Source organism: Cyprinodon variegatus, unplaced genomic scaffold, assembly GCF_000732505.1.
Source record: "Cyprinodon variegatus isolate N-32 unplaced genomic scaffold, C_variegatus-1.0 Scaffold86, whole genome shotgun sequence".
Classification (NCBI taxonomy): Eukaryota; Metazoa; Chordata; class Actinopteri; order Cyprinodontiformes; family Cyprinodontidae; genus Cyprinodon; species Cyprinodon variegatus.
In genome coordinates, this window is record NW_015150539.1 from 329,318 (window position 1) to 351,590 (window position 22,273).

The window sequence follows — 22,273 nt, forward strand, 5'->3', positions numbered from 1 at the left end:
AGTTCATTGTATTATCATCACCACACACCACTGGCGGCCGCCAATAGAGGGCGCAAGGGCACCGCCCCATTCACCCAATGATCTCGATTAAGATATAAAAAAATAAAAATGAAATAAAATAATTTAGAAATATATCAATATATTTTTTAGATGTGAAAGATAGATATTTCATCTTTAATCACAAATAAAGCTGTTTCGTTGTTGGATTGGTAACAATCGATTGGTGGTGGTATTTCCACCCTAGGGTGCAAAAATCTTTGTCCATAGACTCTCATTAAAATTTGTACATGCGCAGTAGTAGGACAATCCTGGGCACAGCTCTCCTGCACCCAGAGCTGCCATAAATGTACTGGTGTGATACCTTCGTATACATTTGATTGGTTATTGGAGAAAACTCCACCAGCCGCCACCTCCACATACCCTTAGAAGTTTTATCATTGTATTAAGTTCCAGTAAAACTGTTTAATGCATAGACTTCTTGGCTGTACTCAGCATTTTATGTTCAACAAGGACTGATGTTCCCCCCACCAATTCAAATTTTCTTGGATAGAACTATTTGCATCAATAGACCTCATCTAGTATGGTGAGGTGAAGGTAAAGTAGGGGTTCCTCCAGTAATTGGTAGGTTTGAGGCCCTGCTCCGTCACTCTCTACCATTGTGTCCTTTGGAAAGCGCTTCAACCTAATTGCCTGCAGTTGGTGGACAGACGCTTGGTGGACCTGATTGTATGGCAACCTCAATTCTGTCAGTCTGCCTCAGGTAACTTTGGTTACAACACAGCTTACCACCATTACCATTTGATTTGATGAATGACTGAATTCAGTGTCAAGAACCAATACAAAAAGGGCTTCTACCAATTATAAACATGCATATCTACAGAGCACATTTGTTAATTGTGGTGCAAAGGAAAATACAAATAAAAACTGCAGTGGTCATTTTCATTTATGGTAGAATTGCAGAGCCCTTGGGTAAATGTGGCTCTATTCTAGACCATGAAGAATCTGAGGATATGCAAAGTTTATACATTTTGAATAACTATGTTAAATTGGGCTTTGTGTTACACCAAAGAGCAAATTAAATATAAGTCGGTATGGGGAAGATCGAAGAGATGAGAGCTGGAGGTTTTTGATACATCAAGGAAAAGTGCTTAGAAAAGAAACAAGGATTGATACAATTTTCAAAGGACAAAACAAATACTTATAGGTGCTGTATCCTGTGTTTAACTGTATCAAGCTAAAAGCAATATAGGCCAGCACCTCACATCAGCCTCTCCACTGCAAAGTCTTTCTCACTGGTTATCAAATATCTGTGTCGTCCACAGCCCGACTGGGAATGAAAAGGGGGTTTCAGGGTGAATTCCTAGATGTAACTCTATCACATGGTAAGTAAGGCACCGTGTTGCACGGGGATGTAAAAACCTGGGACATTTAAGAGGAATTAAGCTGTGAGTCTTCAAGGGTGGAGGCGGAGCACACTGAAAGGAAGAGGACAACTATGGGGTTCCTCAAGCTCTACAAGGATTTTCACTTAACGACTGACCCCAGATTCAGAGCAGATACAAATATCACTCTGAGAGGATTTGTGTGGTGGACTGTTTCCAGGTGAACATCTATCTGCACGAAAAAATAAAAAAACTAACTGCAAATAAGGCTAGAGCTGCTCAAATATGCAATGAAAAGGCAAAGACTCCAACTTACTGCTGAGTGAACATCAAAACGATAATGTCTTTTGAAAAGATGATCAAACAATAAAAGAGATCAGACAGAAACTTTGGTGTAAGGTCTTACTTGTGCACACAGGTGTGAGTTCGGTGGTTGTAAAAGGACCCCTGGGGGCAGACACAGCCCTCCTCACAGTACTCCCCACAGTGCTGCGGGACAGAGAGGGAGGAGCAACGCCGCTGGCAGGAGGACACACAGGTGCCGTACTGCATTGTGGTAGGACAAGTGACAGCTGGGAGAAAAAAAAGGTTTTTAATACACAATAATGTATTGCTGTAAAGTGAAAACATCAAAAAAGAGACATGATATCTTGGCTGGATTCTCACCGCAGTCCGATATGTGTGATCGAAAGTCGATAATAACAGAGAATCTCCGACAATGCCGGGCATAGTGAGCCAAAGCGGAGCATAGGCAGGGCGTCCCACACCGACAGGTGTCTGCTCGGCATTGCTGGTGGAAAGGTGTCGGGCTGAGGTATTCGTGACAGGCGGAGAATAGATCTTGATTAAGAATGTCACACATTTCTGAGGCGTAGGTCACTGGGCATTGGTGAAAACACAGGGACAATGTTAAGTTTTTCACTAATGCAAGTCTCTCAGGAACAAGGTTTAAGGTCAAACACATATGTACAGTTGAGTTATTACTGCATGTAACTGAGTGAATTAAAAGGGAAGAATGGAAGAAGAAGACACTGAACTAGTTAGAATCATGAAGCTGAAAGAAGTACTTTAGAAGCATTCAAGGTGGATGGGTTTATTTTTCTTTTGTGTCAATTATCCAAAGTAATACACAAGATGAGGTAGAGTATGAGAGGTGAGAATATCTGAGAAACAGCCAGGGTTGGATTGTGGCCAGGATTGCATGCTTTGGAAAATGCAGAAGACTCTGAGTGTTGTTGGGCTGTCGTTGCTGACTTCAGCATCGCGTGGAGGTCAGGAATAAGGCCCCTGTACTGAGATGGCTGTTACTCTGCATAAGAGGAGGAACAGGAGGGTGTGTTCCAACTATACGGGAATAGCTACAGATCACACCTCTCTGTCTTCCCAGGAAGGCACATGCCAGGGTGTTATAAAGGAGAGTCCAGCTGCAGCAAAGGGGCCACAAGGGTTCTGGTTTGGGAACCAGCAGATCTCATTCCTGCTATTTGCAGATGATGTGGTGTTGCTGGATCCCCCCTGCAAAGACCTTTAGAATGCACTGCCGGGGTTTGCCGCCTGGTTTGAAGCAGCCAGAATGAGAATCAGCTTCTCCAAGACCATGGTTCTGGACAGGAAAAATGTGGGTAATCCTCCTCAGGTTGGGGGAGAGTTCCTAATTCAAGGGGAGGAGTTCCAAGTATCTTGGGGTCCTGTCCACAAGTGAGGAGAGAATGGACCAGCAGATTGATAGACGGATCGGTGTGGCTACTACCATAATGTGGGGGCTGCACCGGTCTGTTGTGATGAAGAGAGAGCTGAGTGAAAAGGCAAAGCTCTCAAATTTTAGGTCAATCTACATTCCTACCCTCATCTATTGTGATGAAATCTGGATCATGACCTAAAGAACAAGATCCCTGATACTAATGCCAGAAATAAACTTTCTCCACAGGGTGGTTAGGCACTCCCTTAGAGATAGTGTGAGGAGCTCAGCTATTTAGGAGAGTCTTGGAGTAGAGCTCCTCCACATGGAGAGGAGTCAGCCTAGGTGGCTCAGACATATTTTTTGGATGCTCCCTGGATGCCTCCTTCATGCCCTGGGCCTTCTTCTCCGAAGAAGGCCCAGGGCATGAACCGGTCGCGGATAAAAAGGAAGACAGCAGGTAGGATTATGAGGAAAATGGAGAGGAAAAATAGAGGATATGATAATTAAAAGCCTTAAGTAAAGCAAAATTGCTTTACTTTTGAGTTTCTAAATTATCCACTCAAAGAAAATGGTAGCTCTAAAAAGTTGGCAGTCTATTGGATGTCAGAGTTAAGGTAAGACTTCTACTTGGAGCAAATAAACTCAAGTGTTGCATTTTCAGTAATGTTAACTGTTTTAACAACCTCTATCATTAAACTATTAAAAATAATCATGTGACTTTTTCATGGCAACAGATTAAGAGGATTTTCAAATGTTCATGCAAATTAACCTTTTCAAAAATAAAATACTCCAATGTACAGTAATTATTTGGAGAATGTCTATTATTGAAGACCATAACAAGTTGTGTATGGGGACATAAGCAAACATAAAAACTCAATAAAAAGAAGAGTTTAGAAAATCTGCTATGCCACTGACGAAAAAATATTGATCAAGCATCACATTCTCAATACTGTCTGCAGTCTATATTTTATTTGTCTTTATAACACAATGAAAGGGTCAAAATAGAAATATGGAATTCTATATTTAACAAAAAGCCCAGTTGCTCAAAAGAAACAATAAGAGAAAAAAAAAGAGAAAAAAACAAACCAGCCTGTTGGTGAGTGTCACAGGGGTCTATCTGAGGTGTACTCAGGCTCAGTGAACAGGCTGATGACACCTTCCAGGAATTTCCAAAAAGATGAGGCGAGCTTTCAATCATTCCTGATGGAGATCTACAGAGAAACCAGGAGGCATCATGAGATACTGTATGGTCAAACCTAAAAACAAAAGTCATGTGTTGGTGATCCAATGGTACCACAATCTTTCACTAACTAGTTTTTGTTGTTTTTGTTTTTTTTGGAAGACATACAACAATTTAAATGACCGTACTCATGAATCAATACTCAGAGCACTTAGAAGTCTTTTGGATAAATTTTCAAACCATCATACATTCTAAGAAAATCCTTAGCAAAATAAATAGAAAAATGTTTTCCTTAGGTGAATATAAATACAGTAGGTTATGACCTTCTAAAGCAAACCCAGGAACCAACAAGACTACAGCCTGCAATATATTGGAAGACCTCTAATAGTTCAGTGTATTCTCATTATGAGTTCGTATGAAATCGTACGAAAAGTTATGCACCATAATTTTGTACGTTTTGGACGGTTTTTTCATCGTATGCTCATGCGCATCAGTTGCACCATTCACGATTATAGAATATAAATTACAATTAGCCCTAACCCTGACCCTAACCCTAAGATATAAAACAGCAAGCAACGTAGTTAGAGACATGAATAACTGATGATTGCACTGTTTTTCCCAGTTTTACGTCCGTCCGCGTATCTGCTTTTTTTTTCTGTCTGCCAGCGCATGCGCACTGATGTGGTTTTTTGACGAAAAACGTCCAAAACGTACGAAATAGTGTGCATAACTTTTCGTACGATTTCATACGAACTGATAATGAGAATATGTTGAATAGTTTACTATGCGGTTAGTTTTGCATTAGAATTGAGAGATAGCGTAACAGTCGTAAAAAAAAAGAAGTTGTAATTAAAAACAATGTAATACAGCTCAGATTAACAGACAACTTCCTTTCAGGATAAAGTCAGGCTGAGCAGCATTTCGTTCACCACAACAACAATCTTTGTATCTTTGAATGTGAGGATTTACAGCGTGGGTCTCAAACACTAATTCACTACCTTCAAACTATATATTCTTGCTTTAACAGCTAGATAGTTGAAACTTCGCTGAAAACCAACACTGCCCCCAAAACACATCAATTCAAATCAAGTTTCTGATGGAAAACAGACACTAATATAAAGCTTCTACAAGGGCTATTCAAAAATATGATCTAAACTATTTGGAAAATATTTGGAATACCTTTAAAAGCCAAAGGCATTGCAGAACACAGCAATAAGAATCCATTCTACTAGTCAATCTAGAGCAGATAAGCTTGTTAATAGCTACAAAATGGGAAGCTGAGACACACCTTACTGATGTCAGCATCCTTGAAACAAAATGATTTCAGTATGATGCCTCTCGCCTATATTCAGAATCTGTTCATATACAAAATATAGTTTTGTCATCCTAACATATCCTCTTTTCATTCACCTCAAGATTATCCAAATGTCTAAAAAACAAACAACAACAACAACAGGTCTAATTCCCATCAGTAATAGATTTTAACATGAGGCATTTACTTAAACCCAACTCTGATGCCACCTGGGTGCCACCAGGGCCTTCACAACTGATTAACATATTAGTCCCATTTCTATATTTTATTTCTCTTTAAAATTAGATTAGTAGAAAGCACAGGTGTATTTTATTCAGACACCAGAGGTGTATATTTTTTTAACTAGGTATAAACAAGAGTTTGCTGAATGTGAGAAGATGGCAGAGGACCTTGGATGGGTAAAAAGTGTATAACAGACATCTGGTTTACTATAGCAGCAAGCAACCACCAGCTTCAGCTACCAGCAGTGATGTATATATCCATTTACAACATCCGGCCATTATGGCAGCACAGTGGAGCCCCTTTACCACTAACAGTAAATTCCTTGTTGAAGTGGCATGTCCAGTTGGGCGCTCATCTGGTTGGCCTAAAAAAACTGATCAGAGAGCGAGTCTTTTGATGCGGGGCCGCCCCAAGTCGTGTGCATTACAGAGGGGAAAAGCACTTCACCTGTCTCCCTTCACCTGTAACAGGAGTTGCTCTTAATCGTTAGAAAGGAGGAGGGAGGGGTTAAAGGAAGGCGCAAGAGGGGTCAGGACCACCAAACGCACACTTACAGAAAGTCATCTTGACTGTTGCCGTTGAAAGTGCCGCAAAGCCCCACCGTGTTGTCTTTCCACGTCTCGTCAGCCTGTAAGTAGAGACGAAACTCTGTCCAGCTGTACTGCAGATGCAGGCCAAACCCTGTCCGAACCTGGAGGAACATGGATGACAGCTCCTGGATGTGGAAGAAGTCTGTGAGAGAAGGTCGAGGAAGACTTTTAGACTTTTTTAAATCTCATGAACAAAACTCAGAAAAATCTCAACAACTTAGGATCATAAATTTTGAGACTGTTCTGTTGCTGAGATTCTGTATTTCTATTTGCCATTAAAAACTCATTAATCAGTACTTAGTTTTTCTTTTACCCTAACAAACCCACTGATATATTGATACCTTTAAGCTGTGATGTAATGTATCAATCATAAGTGAATCTAAAGTCAACTGTCCTATTACTGTATTTCTTAATTTAATCAGTTGCTTATTGTCACCAAGTCAACCATGCCAACAACTATTTGAAAAAAACTTGCTTATATGCAAATTTACAGAAAAAATTATTGTCCTAATTTTTTTTAAATATGCAATTATCATGAGCAAACTGAACCCAAGGTCCTTGCTCATGCAGCAACCTTGATTACAGCTGATTAATTTGTTCCCATTAAATTGACCCCCCATCTCTAGTTTTTTTTTCTCCCTTTAGTCTCAGTTCCCTTTGAATCATAAAAAATGGCAGTACAAGTCAGCGTGATTCTTCTGGATATTCCACCTTTACATTAAAATGTAAAGGGTTCTTTCCACTGTTGCAATGTGTTTGCTCACAATGAGAGATTGCTGCAAAGTCATGGATGAAATGTAACATCTGGACTTCGCTAGATAGATTATTCCCTTTCCTTACATACATTAAAGTGCAAATTTGGAGTTTTGTTTTGATCTAATGAACTGAATTTGTTTATGTTTACATTGAAATGTTTGAAAAAGATTAGATTTTTATTAAAGGCTTTGGGTAAAATAGGAATCTTTATGGATGAAATGGATCTGTTTGTTCTGGATAGGATCATGAGTTGATTCAAAAAAGTTAAAAAACAACTTTTTGGTGCTTTGTTGGGCTACTCTATATAAAACTTAGGATTCAATGCTAATTCAGACATTTTGAATGGATAAAGCTTCCTGAATGGGAAGTGAAACGTCTTCAAAATAGGGAAAAAAGACACCAGTGGTTTGTTTTTGAAATTTTTGAACTTTTTTGGTATGACTTTGACCTGGATGACTGAGAATCTTCACCAGCATTTTTAGTTGATATTTGGAGAAATGTTGAGAAATACAAATAAACAGTATTGAATTAGATTTCAGTATATGACATTTATTGTTGATCTTTATTAATAAAAATATAAAAAGAAAAATAATTCCCATCAAATGGATTTATAATTTTTGATACAAAGACGAAGCTTTGAACAAATTAGTGCAATAAGGTTATCATCAAGATCCTGCCCCAGAACATAAAGTATAAATGGTTATTTTATTCATTTGAGTACAAAGTATCAAATGATCCTCACACAGTTTCACATAAAAACACACAAAGGACCATTGATGTGGACATGAAGACGTTGACATGTAATAAGAGCAACACTCAGAGGGACACCACTTTCTGCCCCACAATGCTAATTCTAAGCAGCATCCTATTAGGTAAATATTAATTCAATACACAGCTGTCATTCAATCTGTGTCTAGCATGTCCCACAGAGCGCTGAAAGAAGAAGAGTCCAAGATGGGAACAATGCTGGTCAGCGATAAAGGATGAGAGACAGTACCGTCAGAATAGGGCAGTGAGATACGGTACTGCCCAGCCATGAAGACCTCGCCGATGTGACTCAGAGTGATCTCTGTCCTTGGATCCTCATTAATGACCAGGTTCACTGATTGGATGCAGGCCCCATCTAAATTCTGTAAACATGACAAAATTGACTATTTTCCCACACAGAAGCAATTCCAGAAACATAAAATGCAAAACTCAGGCTTAGAGTTTTTTGCTAATACAAGTGAAAATGTTTAGACAGAAATACGTAAGTAAAAGTAGGCCACATAATCATCATTAGGAATTAAAAGAGAAATACTAAGGCAGTTACAAACGATAAATATACCTTTAATTTTTTCTGCATTGCAAAAAATGTGTCAATCTAACCAAGTCTTACAGTCTTAGATCAAGTCGAAAAGTCATATTGATTGTGTTTTGAGACTGGTAGAACAAGCGAGAGCAGATACAGTTAGAATATTAATTCAACTCAAAATCAGTGCAATGATCTGCCAGTGCATTTACACAGTTGTATTCAAATACAACTTCAAGTTTTAAGAATATAAACCATAATTTCATCGAGTTTTTTAATCAAGATCCTATTCAACCTCTAGACAAGGCAACCACAACATGGCAACTTATTGCATTTGATATTTTTTTGTTTTTGCCCACACATTTTAAGGCTCCTTATTTGGATTCCATGGAGATCCGGCTGCACATGTTTTCATTTATATAACCAGCTATGAAAATCAGCACAATTCAAAATAAGTGTTGAACCGATACTGAAACCAGTATCGGGGAAGGGCCCGATCCAGCACTGAAATGGTGGTATAAGTAACGGCGAGTACCGACAAATAGGCCACCATTACCATTTATTTAACTATTGTCACCCATTTCAGGTAGGCAATAAAAAGTTCTGCTGGATTCACTTTGTATTAGGGGTATCGATATGGTATTGGTCAATACTTCACAGGTATCGAGTATCAGTATCGGGCCAAAAAAGTTGTATCAGCACAACACTGTTCAGAATCATAAGGTCGAACCCCAGTGAAAGCTGGAAACTAGTATCAGGCTGTAGTACAGCAGAAATAGATCCACCTTCTAGACACGTGCCTTGTGAAAGTATTGACACTTATTTAACTTACCTGTAATAGTTCACAACATGGCAACAAACTCTTTTTATTTTAGGATTTTATAAAAACATCATGAAAAATGTTTGCATAATTTCGAAAATATTATGTTAAAAAAGCTTTTTTCAAAACATTTGAAAACTTTGCCTTGCATTTATAGTTAGGACCATTTACCTTTATACGGTACCCCCAAATATAATCTATTGACAACATTCTTGACAGGTCAGGGATAAACTTGTGAATAAGTTTACAACATTTAGGTTCTAAGAATTACTCCAAACCTTAAACATCTAACAGAATCATCTAATAGTGAACAGTATGGCACAATAACAAATTCATCTTAAAATGACTTTCAGGCCAGCTAGGGATGCCATCAATTCGAGAAGCAGCGAAGCCAAAAAAACACCATGAGGATCAACAAACATCATTACATGTTGGTGACACAATCAGTGGGCAGGGATGTTTTAATTTGGTAGGAATTAGATTGCCACTGACTACATGTGTTCGTATCGAATGGGAAAACTGAAGAAGCTTGTTACAAGCAAAGAGTAAAATAGTCAAATTCCTGCCTTGAGTACAGGATTAATTAATTTAATTAAGGATTCATTTTACAGGAGTTAATTTTTATCAAGTGTATCAAACTAAAGCGCAGAAATGAAAGGGAAAGCTCTATGTTTACATTTTAAGATTTCTCTCTCAAATTCTTTCCTGGGAAGAGATCACTCGGAACACTTTAAATAACACTTCATAAGGTTTATGTATTAAATAACCATGAGAAAAGACAACATATTTTTTGACAGAAGTTGTAATCTTACTCAGACGAGAGAAATGGCTCGGGTTACAGATGGCGGCGCTTACAAACGGGCTCGCTTCTTCAGAAAGCCAGCCCATCATACCACTTAAAGAAGCATTTTATAAATTTCCAGTGTCACGCCCTGCCACATCATCAAAGCTCACATCATTACATCAACCACATGTTTTGTACCAGTGGCAGCACCTGCTCCCTGAAACAGGAGAGGCTTAATGTGTTAATGAAATCCAAACGTAATGTAATGTATTAAAAAAAACTTAAATCACATCACTGCAACGGTAAAAATTGTTCAACAAAATTCTTACTAAAGTATCACTTTTTCCTCTCTCATCTGAGTCTCATGAGAAAAACCTCCTTGCTCTCTGGCCACTGTGAGTCAAAAATCCTTTTTCCAATCAGCATCGAGCAGCTAGCTTCATGACCCGCCCCTGCTCCATAGACCTCCTAAGAGGCTAGCCTCACTGCAAGGGATGTATTTTTGCATGTTATCCAATAAGGGCCTTCCTTCTTGCTACTTGCCTCAATAGGCTCAATCCTTAATGGAGATTTCTCCAAGATACTAACAGGTAGTGTCCTGGTTCTTCAGAGCAGAAGGCAGATTGCATCCAGTAGCTGGCTCAACAGCTGATTAATGTGCAACATACTCGGGAAATCAAGCATCTTTTAGTGTATATCTATTGCAGTTAAATTACTCAATTTATGGAGTTCACAAATGTGTATTTCACCATTTACTTTATTTAATTTACAGCAGAGGTGTCCTGATCTTGGCACTGATGACTGGATTACTGGTTCATTCCACTCTGGCTTGGATTTCCCTATAGTACCTCTTCTGATCTCTGATCTTCTGGCCTGGACTTCTGCTACCTCATCGACTCCAGCTTTGGCTTCTCATTCTGTAAACTCCTGCTCTTCCTCATCTGCTGTCTTCTGCTCATCAGTTGGCTCTGCAGCCCTCTTGGTTTTGTCTCCTGGAACTTTCTGTGTAGCGTCCGCCACGTGCTGTGGAAAATCATACGGCTAGATTCCACCCCTTCCTCTGGGCTCAGACTGAACTTTATAATTAGGTTAGTGACTCACACGCTCGTTACTGTCCTCTGTCAGAGTTACGTGGTCACTAACCTGTGTTTTCCACTCTACAGAGGTTCCGGCTATTTAGTCCTAGATGCTGACCCGCTGACAGTCAATAAACACTTTTATAAATCATTTCAGTCTGCCTGCCGGAATTCTGGGTTCAACGTTCTGAGTCCTGACAAGAGGCTTAGTCTCCCTAGCATTCAATGAGAAACCGCCACTGTTTTGTTCATGAGGAGACTTCACTGGCTCCACCATATCAATATATTAATCAGTATTCTTAGATCCAGGACAACACAGTACAGTGACAGAGCTATCTGTTAAGAATAATGCACTCTGTCAGCATGCTCCCATTTGATTCCCAAATCTTTTTTTACATACATAAGGAAAATTATTACTTTTTATCCTGACAGAAGAACTATTTGAATTAAATAAAGTTCTTGGGAAAACATTAACCTTAACATGTAACAAGTAGATAATATTAGGGTTGAACAAGCACACACATGAATTATGAAAATACAGCTAACAGTACTTATGCTCCAAAAAAAGAAGTGCTAGACGGAAAAGGGTTAACAATTCTGCTTAAAGAGGAAGATGATTAACCTGTAGCATCTAAAAGGTTGCCACACCCGTCCATCCATTTACAAGCTTTCTCTCAGCTCAGGTCGGGATGGTTGCTGGTGCCTATCTCTAGCTGTCTACAGGTGACAAGCAGGTGTCCAGGGTGTACCCCAATCTATCGCAGAGGTTGCAGAATCCTCTCAAGTAAAAAAAATGTGTTCGATTTTTTTTTTAACTATCCTTAATATTTCATATCTAATCATATGTTGTAAGTTATAATCTTTCTGCATTACTGGCGTGAAGCAGAAAACAGATCAAGATAAACAGAATCTGTGACAGTTTGAGCAAATTATTATGTTTTCAGGAGTGAGGCAGCCTGTATCGCTGACAGCTAACAATCTGCCTCGATGAATCGTTTCTTTCATAAGTGGCACAGCTCCAAGAGCGAAGGTTTTCAGCACACACCTCCCTAATTTTTCCTTCTCTTCCCATCATTCAGATCCCATTTCTCCTGCATAATCTTCTCTCTGCCCCCTCACTCTCCCTCTTACTACAAAGCCATCCACAGCTCTGTCAGTCGGGCCAGATAAGGTAATCCAGCTCAGTTGGCTGTTAGAGGTCTGGGGCCTCTGCTCTGATGAGTGGGACATCTTATATCTCACCCCCCTCACCTCCATTCGCCCCCTCCGTCTCTCTCTGCTGGGAAACTGAGGGATGGCAGAAAAGGAGAAGAAGCCCTTCTCTTTTGTCACTTTTCTTGTTCATTGTCTGCTCCTGCAGTTGCAGCGCATTTCTCCAACAAAAAACCCTTCAACTCAGCAGGAATCACTGGCCACTTAAATTTTGATATGATCTACATGACAGACAAATTGGCTAAAACTGCAATCCGAGCCAACAGAACAGTTTGACTCCAGAAGCCACAATAAAAGACTGAAAGAAAAATAAACATGTTAGAAGCAACTCACGGCTCCACAGGGGGCGTTCTGGATGGTGACGGTAAATTTTCCTGAGTTACGACTTTTGGCGAGGACGTACTGACATGTCGCAGGGAAGCTGAAGATCCGGCCATCAAATGACTGAAAATACATATCGCCCGTCACCGAGCATTCGCCTGTAAAGCAACAAATTGTTTTTGTTTGGTTTTTTTCGACTAAATACTCAATTTTGCATCTGTACAGCTATGCAGGTATACCATGTAGGAGAGGATTGGATTATATTGCTAAATACAGTGTTGGTTTGAATTATTTTCTTTTATATATTTAATCATCAATAGAAAAAGCCTTATGCATTCATTCATGTTATCTTTGGCTGATAATTACCATTAATGATCAGAAACATTTAAACCAGAAAAACAGTAAAAATAGACAGAACTTTTTAAGGTGGAAAACTTCTTTTATTGGACTGTAATTGACTTTGCATTGATAACAGAGATTCAATATTTTGTGAACATCTGTTACTTATTTTTTAGCTTGAAGGCATTATTTGACATGAAGACAACTTTTCAACCTGTCTGTTTCATTCTTGTTCTCTGAATGTTTCAGGTTTGGTAACAGTTGGTATTAAGTTACTGATTGTTACTGACTTAAAACCTTCCGCAGGTGCATTGTTATTAAATACAATGTTTGACATCTGAATGAAAGATGAAGCAGTTAATTAAATGTTTTGCCTCTGATGCATTTTCCCAAATCTAGTACATGAATATCCACATCTCAAAGAAAAATTTTTTTATTGATTCACAATATAAAGTCCTACATTTGCAAGAGAAAGCAAAAATTTGACTCAATTAATTCATATTTAGATTTGCAGTGAAATTTCACTTTGAGACAAGTGATGATGTATCTGACTATAGATCTAAAAACTGTGTAATGTTTTGCTTGTGTTTTGGTTTAAACTTATTTCTGCTCCATAAGAATATTTCAAACATAATTTTTGTAAACTTTTAATCAGAATATCTTTTGGATTTCTCTGTCAAATTAGCCAGAATCCTATTATATTCAGCATTGTTGGAACACACAAACCTGACATATCTCACCTTTAGTCCAGTGGAAGGCTCTGTTACTCACAAGTTAAAACCTTTTTATATACTTTATTACTTTCTCTGTTTTCCTATCTGAAAAGAAATAGTGCGTTGGACCTCCTGTCCCTCTGTGCCTCATAAAAGCTGGGAATCACCATTGTAATCAATTTCATGCACTAAAGTGGCTCTAGTTTTGCTCTTTATGATCTTAGAAGAAGAAACAAAAAAAATTGAAACTGAAAATTATGGATGTAGTGATATTGACATTTTTGGCTGACATTAATATAGCTGTGAAGGCTGATGACCATTATTTACCAGTTTTATATATATTTCCTTACCTGTACGACATCATGAAGGAAAATTACCCTTTAGGGAAACACAGCTTAAGTGTCGCTGTCATAACCAAAATAAATAACACATGACCCAACCCCTTTCCTTTGCTGCACAAATAGCAAAAGATGGAAATAAACATCAGTTGTTGATATTAGCACAATATCACTTGCAGAACCCTTTCCAATATGTTCAAAATTGCAAATTTAAAGCATTGATACCTTTGGTAATAACACAAATATATTTTTAATCTCTAATGAGGATTTCAGGTTAGTTTAGTTCTGTCATTTCTCCTTAAAATTACTGAAGTTTTAGCTAGAGACCTAATTATAATCTATTATAATTTTTCTTAATATTTGTACACCTATTGGTATTTGTATTTTGTTTTTGTTTTTTTTTTTTTTTTTTTTTTTTTTTTACTCACTCTGAAAGATGTGTATTTCGACATACAGAAATTTACCTCTTAAAATAAATATCTTTTAGATTTTGGCGGCCTCTCACTAAGGGACTATTATTACATGTATGGACCAAGTACAATGCCTTTTAATGTGCTCTCCATTTGAGCCCTTTTTTCCAGGGTTTTGTGAAATTAAAACTAAAATGTGAGTTCCTATGTACCTGCTCCCTTGAGATATATTACCTTATCCTAAAACACTGGTTTAAGAGATTGTTTTTTTCTTTATCTTGCATTTTAAATATAAAAAAATGCTTGTATTCATCTGTCTGTACAACGCTCTACTCCCTATCAAAAATGTCCTCAATCAGGAGCAGCAGACCATTAAAAGAGATATATTTCTTTACAGACTATGAAAAAACAGTTTTTCTTGTCTAATCCCATACATTTGGATCCTAATCTATGTAATCACATGCAGTTAAAGTAAAATAAACCCACAGAGGAAAGGCACAGACCTGGGCAGCTGTTGTCAGTGCAGTTCCACACTCCACCCACACATGTGCTGAAACAGAAAGCAGAGAAATCCACAGGTGGTTCTGGGCTACATGAAAGGCTGAGCTAATAGCAGGATTACTGGGAGAAACTGGACACACCGAGCACAGGCGGTCAGATCTGAGGAGATTAAAGGAACTGAATGCAACCATTAAAAAAAAGATCAGATTTTGTATGCAGCAGTAAAATGTAAACTTAACAAGGTGTCCGTCTAGAAAAAGAAGGTGTTAAGGAGGGAAAAAACTGTAAAATAAAATAATGAAACATAAACATACCATTTCTTAAATTTTATTATTTCAAAGAGACTGTAAAAAAAGACTTTGCGGATTTAATGCAGTACTCAGCTAACATATGCTCACCAGTTGTTGCACTCCTCCTGCAGTGTTTGTCCAGACGGATAAAACATGCCGTGGTACTCACAGGGACAGTCAGCTGGTGCCACACAACTTCCATCCTCATAAATTAGACCTGTGACAGATAAGTGGCAGTTTTGTTTTTTTTTAACATTAGGAATTCAAATTATGAAATGGCACAAAAAGCAAACATTTTGGGGTGAGTAGCACCGCATTTAGGATGATGTTAAAGTCTAAAACCTGGGATTCATGTTTACATATTCTCTTCCAATAAACAATTTATAAGGGCTGTGTTTTAAACATAGACAGCTGAACTATTTCTTATTATTGTTATCAAATAATAGTGATGTAGTTTGTGATGTTGCAACAAAACTAGGATAGCCTACCATAACATTTAATTGGATCAGTGAACCTATAAAGTTATGCTCCCAGTCTTTTAATACAGATGGGTCAAGTAAGGACCTCCCAGAGACCTGAGTAAATAAAAAAGGTGTAATGTTTACCCTTTTTAGCAGAATTTAATGGCATTTAATATTTTTCTGGGCACTTTCATCACAGCAGTTAGTTGTGCATGAAACATCAGCCTTAGTCCTATTGGCTGAGTTGTCTTGCTATAGAGCTATATTTTAGTAGCAATGCTCCTGGGAGTTATGTTGCTTATTCAGAGATAATCTAAATCTAGGTTTACTTTTTTGACATTCTAATATGTATAAGACAGTAAAATCAAGGGTGATTGGAGAGAGGCCAAACCAAAATGCTTGAATGATGATTAAACCTGGGAGTTTTCTGCATGAAATAATATAAATGCTACTGTATGGTTCCAGAACCAAGGCAGCAGGTTCAAAAATGGGTATGAGAAAAAGCTTCAGTAAAGTCAAAAATTTATATTGTATTCTAAGCTCTACTTACGTCCAATCCCTCCTGGGATCAAATAATATTTTGCATTTTTTTTTCACACTTAATCCTGGACTTCTCTTCGTTTTTGCATCTCCATAAGCCGTTAGGTACTCGCTTAACTCCAAACAACATATGTTTATGGCCTCTACTTGTACTAATTGGTTCATTGCATGTATGTTTAAATACCGTTTTACACCTACAAGCGATCAGCTATGTTGATAAGGTGCAAACAGGTGACCTCTGTACACGTGGTCTTGTCATAGTAAATATCAGTGGTGAAAAGTAAAAAAAGTAGACTTACTTTATAACTGTACCTAAGTACATTTTTTGAGCATCTTTACCTTACTTGAGTCATTATGGGGGGGTGGTACTTATAATTTTCACTCCACTACATTTTAAAGTCAAGTATTGTACTTTTTTACCCCACTCCATTTCCAGGAGGCTGCTACATAGTTCCTTGTTCCATTTGGCTCAGCTTAGCTTTGAAATCTGCTGTTGCTTTTTGTCTTTCTTGAAATGCAATTTTAACATGGCAGATTATACTATTAATATTAATACTGAAAAATGTGCATAAACACTAGTGAAAAGCTCTCAAATAAACAAGTGAAAACATTTACCTCTTATATAACCCACTTTTTAGTAGTGTATATGAAAGGTAAAGCTTTTTACCAGTTTATATGAACAGTTCTCACCTCTTTGTATGAGTGCTTTTGAGTAGGTTATATAAGGGGTAATTGTTTTCACTAGTTTATGTGAAACCTTTTCACTAGTATTTATGCACGTTTTCAGTATATTATATAGAAGAGTTTAATTTAATATGTGTATATGGAAGTTAATTTTGATGTATGTCCATGGGGGCACCCCAGGATTGAATTTTGAAAACAACTGTTTTAGAGATTTACATCACATTCCAAAAATGTGATATTATTTGTAGTTTATCAATTTTATCAAGGTTATTTTTTTCCATGTGGCCAAGTTGTTGAGTAGGATGTGTTGCAGTTTCTTTGCAGTAATAGATTCAACCTTAAACAATATTAAATAAATAATGTTAGGGTTGGGTTTTTAACTCACAACCCCAGGGTTCCAAGCCCTATGCCGTAACCACTAGGCCGCCACTCCCCCTAAACCTCTTTTCCATAGTGATAACGTGACAAGAATCAAGACACTCCTGTTTTCTTTTTTGTTTCTTTTTAAATAAGAAATAATAATCAAAATATGTGTCCTTATTTTTTGTGGAAGATTTATGGTAAAGTTCTTTACAAGTGGTGTAGAATTTGTAGCAGGTGATTTTATGCATTAATATATCAGGTGGTTTCTGAAAGTTACAAGGTTCTTTGAAATCGCTCTGAAAATTACACAGAAATGTACTAATATTAGAACATTTTATTTGTGTTTTTGAATACTTAAGTACTTTTGAATGTATGTACTTTTGAATACTTAAATGTTTTTAAAAGTGAGTACTTCAATACTTTAACTTGAGTAGATGTATTACAGAGTAACTTGCAGTTCAGTAAGATTTCACTATGAGCATCAATACTTTTACTTAGTTACTACTGTTGGGTACTTTGTCCATCCCTGGTAAATATACACAAAGCACTTTCTTTCTTACTCTCATGTTTTTGCTGTAAAACAGGAACAATGACCAGCAGGAGCTGCTGAGGCACAAATCTGTAAACTCATGGTACAAGACTCCCTTTTACTTAAATGACCGCAACAACATTGCCCAAAACTATTTTTAAATGCTTGATAAAACATTAATTAAATCAGCTGCTGTTATCTAACCCTTGTGAGGGTCTAGCCTGCCAAATAAAAGCACTGATGCTTATTTTTGGCAGTATGAGACAGCAAATTTGGAGGCACCAAATGACAGTTAAAAGGTTAAAATGAAATTGAATAAAAGCAAGATTAGGTAGAATAGGTATAAATAAAGCAAGTATGTTCAAAAAATATCAAGGCACATGACACAAAAAATAATAGAAAAGCAAGCACTGCATGCATTTGTTCTGGAAAAAAAAGTTCAAAAACCCTAATAAAAAAGTGACCACTTTGAAAAATTCTGAGTCATTAGAAGGGAGGTATAGAGTTTTCAAATATGTATGCTTGCAGTGAGCCTTGTAACATTAGTACATTACTTTTGTTTTATAGTAAATTTTAAAAAAGGGGTTTTACTAAAAGATGGTGCTACATGTTTTTTGTTCCAGAGGATTAAATAAAGGATTTAAGGATTTACCTTCAGGACAGTAGCATCCATCTAAGCAGGCCAGTTTGCTATCTATGCATGTTCGCTCCAGGTTACAGGATTCGGGGCAGCAGCTGATGCATTCTCTGTACTGCAGCCCCAAAGGACACTGCTTCACTGGTCACAGAAAGTAAACACAAGAGATTATATACTTTTTAACCTGTCACATTGAAACAGTGAAATAAAATGAGCTGCTATTGATTTTTTTTCTAAATAAATCCAAAAGAACAAACCAGCTGGGCAATACAAACTTTTCAACCCACTACTTTATGTTAAAAAGGTTAGCAACCAACTACAAAACTACATTTTACACTGCAACAGCTTCACTTTTTTGCTTCTTGGTATAATGCAAAAACAGCGTACCACACTGAGGAATGTGCTGCCTCCAGTTGTGCAGTGGGTGGTCAGCATGGGCGCAGGCTCGAGCGTATTCGCTGAACACCTGGCATACCACATCTCCGCTGGGACCCGACCTTTATCGAAGGGAAAAGACAGAAAAGGACTGTTCGAGCGAAGCAAGGAAACGTGTGGTTACACAACCTGGTTCAGCGGGCTGATCCGACTGCAGCTGAAAATAACAACTCAAACAGCCTGCATTGCTGTAAACAAAAAGTTTTTACTGGGGAAGTTATTCTTGAGACAACAAATCACTGTGGTGGCTGTAGTTGTTGGAGCAGATGACTGGGACTAAATGTGTATTATTTTAGAAAATATCTAAAACAAATGTAATATTTCACAATGAAATGAAATTAAGCAATAAACTATAACTTAGACATTCTTAACAAGGTTCCGGATGCTAAATAGTAACATTATAATGTGATCTATTCTTGCACCAGTGTTTTTTGGTTTGAATCATGTATAGTTGAACACCCAATTGTGTATTGCTTACCAGCAAGCTCATTATACACATGGGAATATAGTGATAAATAAAAAGAGGATCATCTAGATTGCTCTGCTCAATTTAACATATGGGTTCAACGAGGACACTTTACAGTGTGAAACTGGAACGCGGATTATAAACAATCACATATCCACAACATGTTCTGGGATAGGTAAAACAAGCTAACTGGAAGCTTCTGGAAAGCTTATTAATCGCTCGGACCTCATACCGACTGAAAATTAAATAAAGTAAATACACTCCAGAACAAGGGTCAAATATCAAATGAGGAAAATGCTCAAAAAGGCTGTTTTGCTCAAAGGGATATTAAAAAAAAAACTTTAACTGGGGTGTATTTTTTGTTTTGATCACAAAAAATCAATTCTGAGTTCTAATTTGTGTTCATATGTATCGTCTCAGAAAACTTTTTCAGTTGTTGTAATTATTTGAATATTCATACTCATTGTGGTGCAGAAACACATTGTATTCTAAAACTAGATTTACAGACACTGATTGAACATTTCGGTTCTATGATTTTACAGTTATTATTGATGCCCTTAATTTGTATTATGGCTTCTAAAGCAGCACTGTAACACTTTTACCACTAAAAAAATGGCACCAATTGCATAGTCTGCCTCAGTGTTTTGTAATTTGACAGCAGACCACTGTGGGCCAGCAGACTGAGAACTTATTGGGTTATTTGGAAAAAGTAGAAAATGCCACATTCATCACATCCAAGATCAGAGAACCAAACAATAAGTCTGATCAGGTGTCATACCTTTTTGTTGCCTTACAATAACTTTTTAGTGTTCGCTTTCATGCTTAAAGGGGGCTCAGACTATCCCCAATCAGCACTCTTGTTCACATGACTCATTCAGTGACAGATTTGACCCTCTAAGGAAGGTATAGTACAGTATATACAATTCTCAAATTCAGCTAATTCTTGTGTTAAATGTTACGCAGTATTACTTTAAATTGTAGATAATGTGGATAATTACAGTTTGAAATATGAATTATATGGTCAAAGGCCTGAGTTGCCAGTTGGATATAGTAAAATTATTTAAACAGGATAGATTGGAATAGTTCTTCTTACTTGCAGAGGTCGTTGGAGCAGCTGGCCATGTAGGACAGAGGGCTCACAAAGTCGTGACAGCTTTGGAAAGGTGGCTCCAACAGCATTGCGCAAACCTCCTCCACTTTCTGGAGCCAAGCAGAATCAAACAAAGAAGTTTCTCCAGATGACACTTTTAAATGTATCTGGCTTTGTTCCAGTAGCTATAAGTATTACTATTATTATTGTCTCACCAGAAGGATTTGAGTATCAACAAGAGCACAAGGCGATAAGAAGTCAGTCGGAACCTGGGTACATCTGCCCTGGTGGGGCTCCATCTCCATCCAGCTGTTCCCAAACATCTCTACATTCTGGCTTAGCACACCTGAAAGGCAGGGGAACTCTTTAAGGGACTGGTGTTATCTTTGTTTTTAAGGGTAATAAAAGCATAAAAAAATACTCTCTTTGTATTAGGTCTATTAATTAACAGTTGATATAACTCCCATAACGAAACAAACTGTCTCACCGTAGCTCGTCTTCAGGTCATCCTGAACGTCTGCATTAAAGTTGCCACACAGGCCGCAAGTTCGGCCCACAAACTCTGGGCTGAGTTTAATGTAGACTGAGCCACTCTGTCCCTCCCAGGCCAAGGTGAAACCCAACTGCTGCGTCACCACCACATACTGGGAAATCTGCTCCAGCTGCAGGTCGTGGATGCGATGAGGCAGCTGCAGACTAAACAGACAGTGGGCTGATTTTAATACCTGAAGTATAAAAGTAAAGCACATGGATAGCAGGCATTGGGTATACTACTAACCTTTGGCCTTTGAATGTGGTGCTGGTGGCATACAATCGTATCTCGCCTTCCCATGGGAGAAAGACACTAACAGACCGCTGACAGGTGTAGGGCGCAGAGCTGCAGTCTGGGTCATTATGGACCTGTTCACATACAGATTCAGGATGAATAAAATGATCTATCCATTAGCTAAAAGCATGTAATGTCAAATGATGGACAAATTCTTGGCTTTAGAAACGCCTGCAATGCTGCTGCAAGCATTATTTGAATCACAGTCCTCCACTGGTGTAGGAAGATTTCTTAAGTAAGTATTAGGAGTATGCAGTTGTGCACAAATGCATTGAAATAAGTGGTATTTACTTTTTAAAGATTATTATCACTCTGCCGTTTTTTTGTTTTACATGATCTTGAACTAAGCACAGGATTACCGAACTTGATGAAACTGAATTCAATTTTTAAGTCAATAGAACCTGCACACTAGAAAAATTATCCAGCTAACCTTACTTTCTTTATGCAAAAAAGCAAAAGTAATCTAAAGTCTATCTCTCCATTTCCTCTATCCAGAGCTTCGTGATATATTGTGGACATATCTTCATAGCAGCATCAGTCTGTGTGATAATAAAACTGCAAAGAAGTGTTATAAAGGTAGGTGTCTGATACTTTATTCCAAGGTAATGAACTAGCAGTTTGTCCATACAGTTTTAAGGTTATTGACAGAGTCTTCCTGGAGTGACCACAGACAGCACTGTAGAAGTCAAAGGTCACAGGCTGTTAGAAGCACAAATGAGGTACTTTTTGCAGCTGAAAGTATCCTAATATTTAGCAATAATATCACAATGGCATAGTATTTAGAAATTGGCCATCTCAGATTATATGTACAACAGGGATAAGCAGAGAAATTATCCTGCACCTGAAATGCATTCTATCTCTCTTAACATTTATCACAGAACAGCCACAATAATAGCAACTTAATTTAGCCTTTGGTTTACTGTACATGAGCGATGACGATTTTTATCTAAAGAGCAACAGGGACCTCCTAGTGCTGTAAACTTGGTTGCTTGTTCGTTTTAGTTTTTATTTCAGTCCATTTATG

The 22,273-nt window shown here is 37.8% G+C and overlaps 1 protein-coding gene across 1 annotated transcript in view; it reads right to left on the reverse strand.

Annotated features, from left to right (window-relative positions):
* The window catches only part of LOC107083856 (otogelin-like), a 77,180-nt gene that overhangs the window by 43,675 nt on the left and 11,232 nt on the right, over positions 1-22,273 (reverse strand). Inside the window, exons 7-20 of the mRNA XM_015373359.1 lie at positions 21,202-21,323; positions 20,911-21,119; positions 20,639-20,769; positions 20,427-20,533; positions 18,820-18,929; positions 18,448-18,573; positions 15,327-15,435; positions 14,931-14,977; positions 12,640-12,785; positions 8,121-8,253; positions 6,332-6,509; positions 4,150-4,274; positions 2,049-2,261; positions 1,789-1,954 (exon numbers count right to left, since the gene is read on the reverse strand). Coding sequence (XP_015228845.1) covers positions 1,789-1,954; positions 2,049-2,261; positions 4,150-4,274; positions 6,332-6,509; positions 8,121-8,253; positions 12,640-12,785; positions 14,931-14,977; positions 15,327-15,435; positions 18,448-18,573; positions 18,820-18,929; positions 20,427-20,533; positions 20,639-20,769; positions 20,911-21,119; positions 21,202-21,323 — 1,922 coding nt within the window. The remainder of the gene's footprint in view (positions 1-1,788; positions 1,955-2,048; positions 2,262-4,149; positions 4,275-6,331; positions 6,510-8,120; positions 8,254-12,639; positions 12,786-14,930; positions 14,978-15,326; positions 15,436-18,447; positions 18,574-18,819; positions 18,930-20,426; positions 20,534-20,638; positions 20,770-20,910; positions 21,120-21,201; positions 21,324-22,273) is intronic.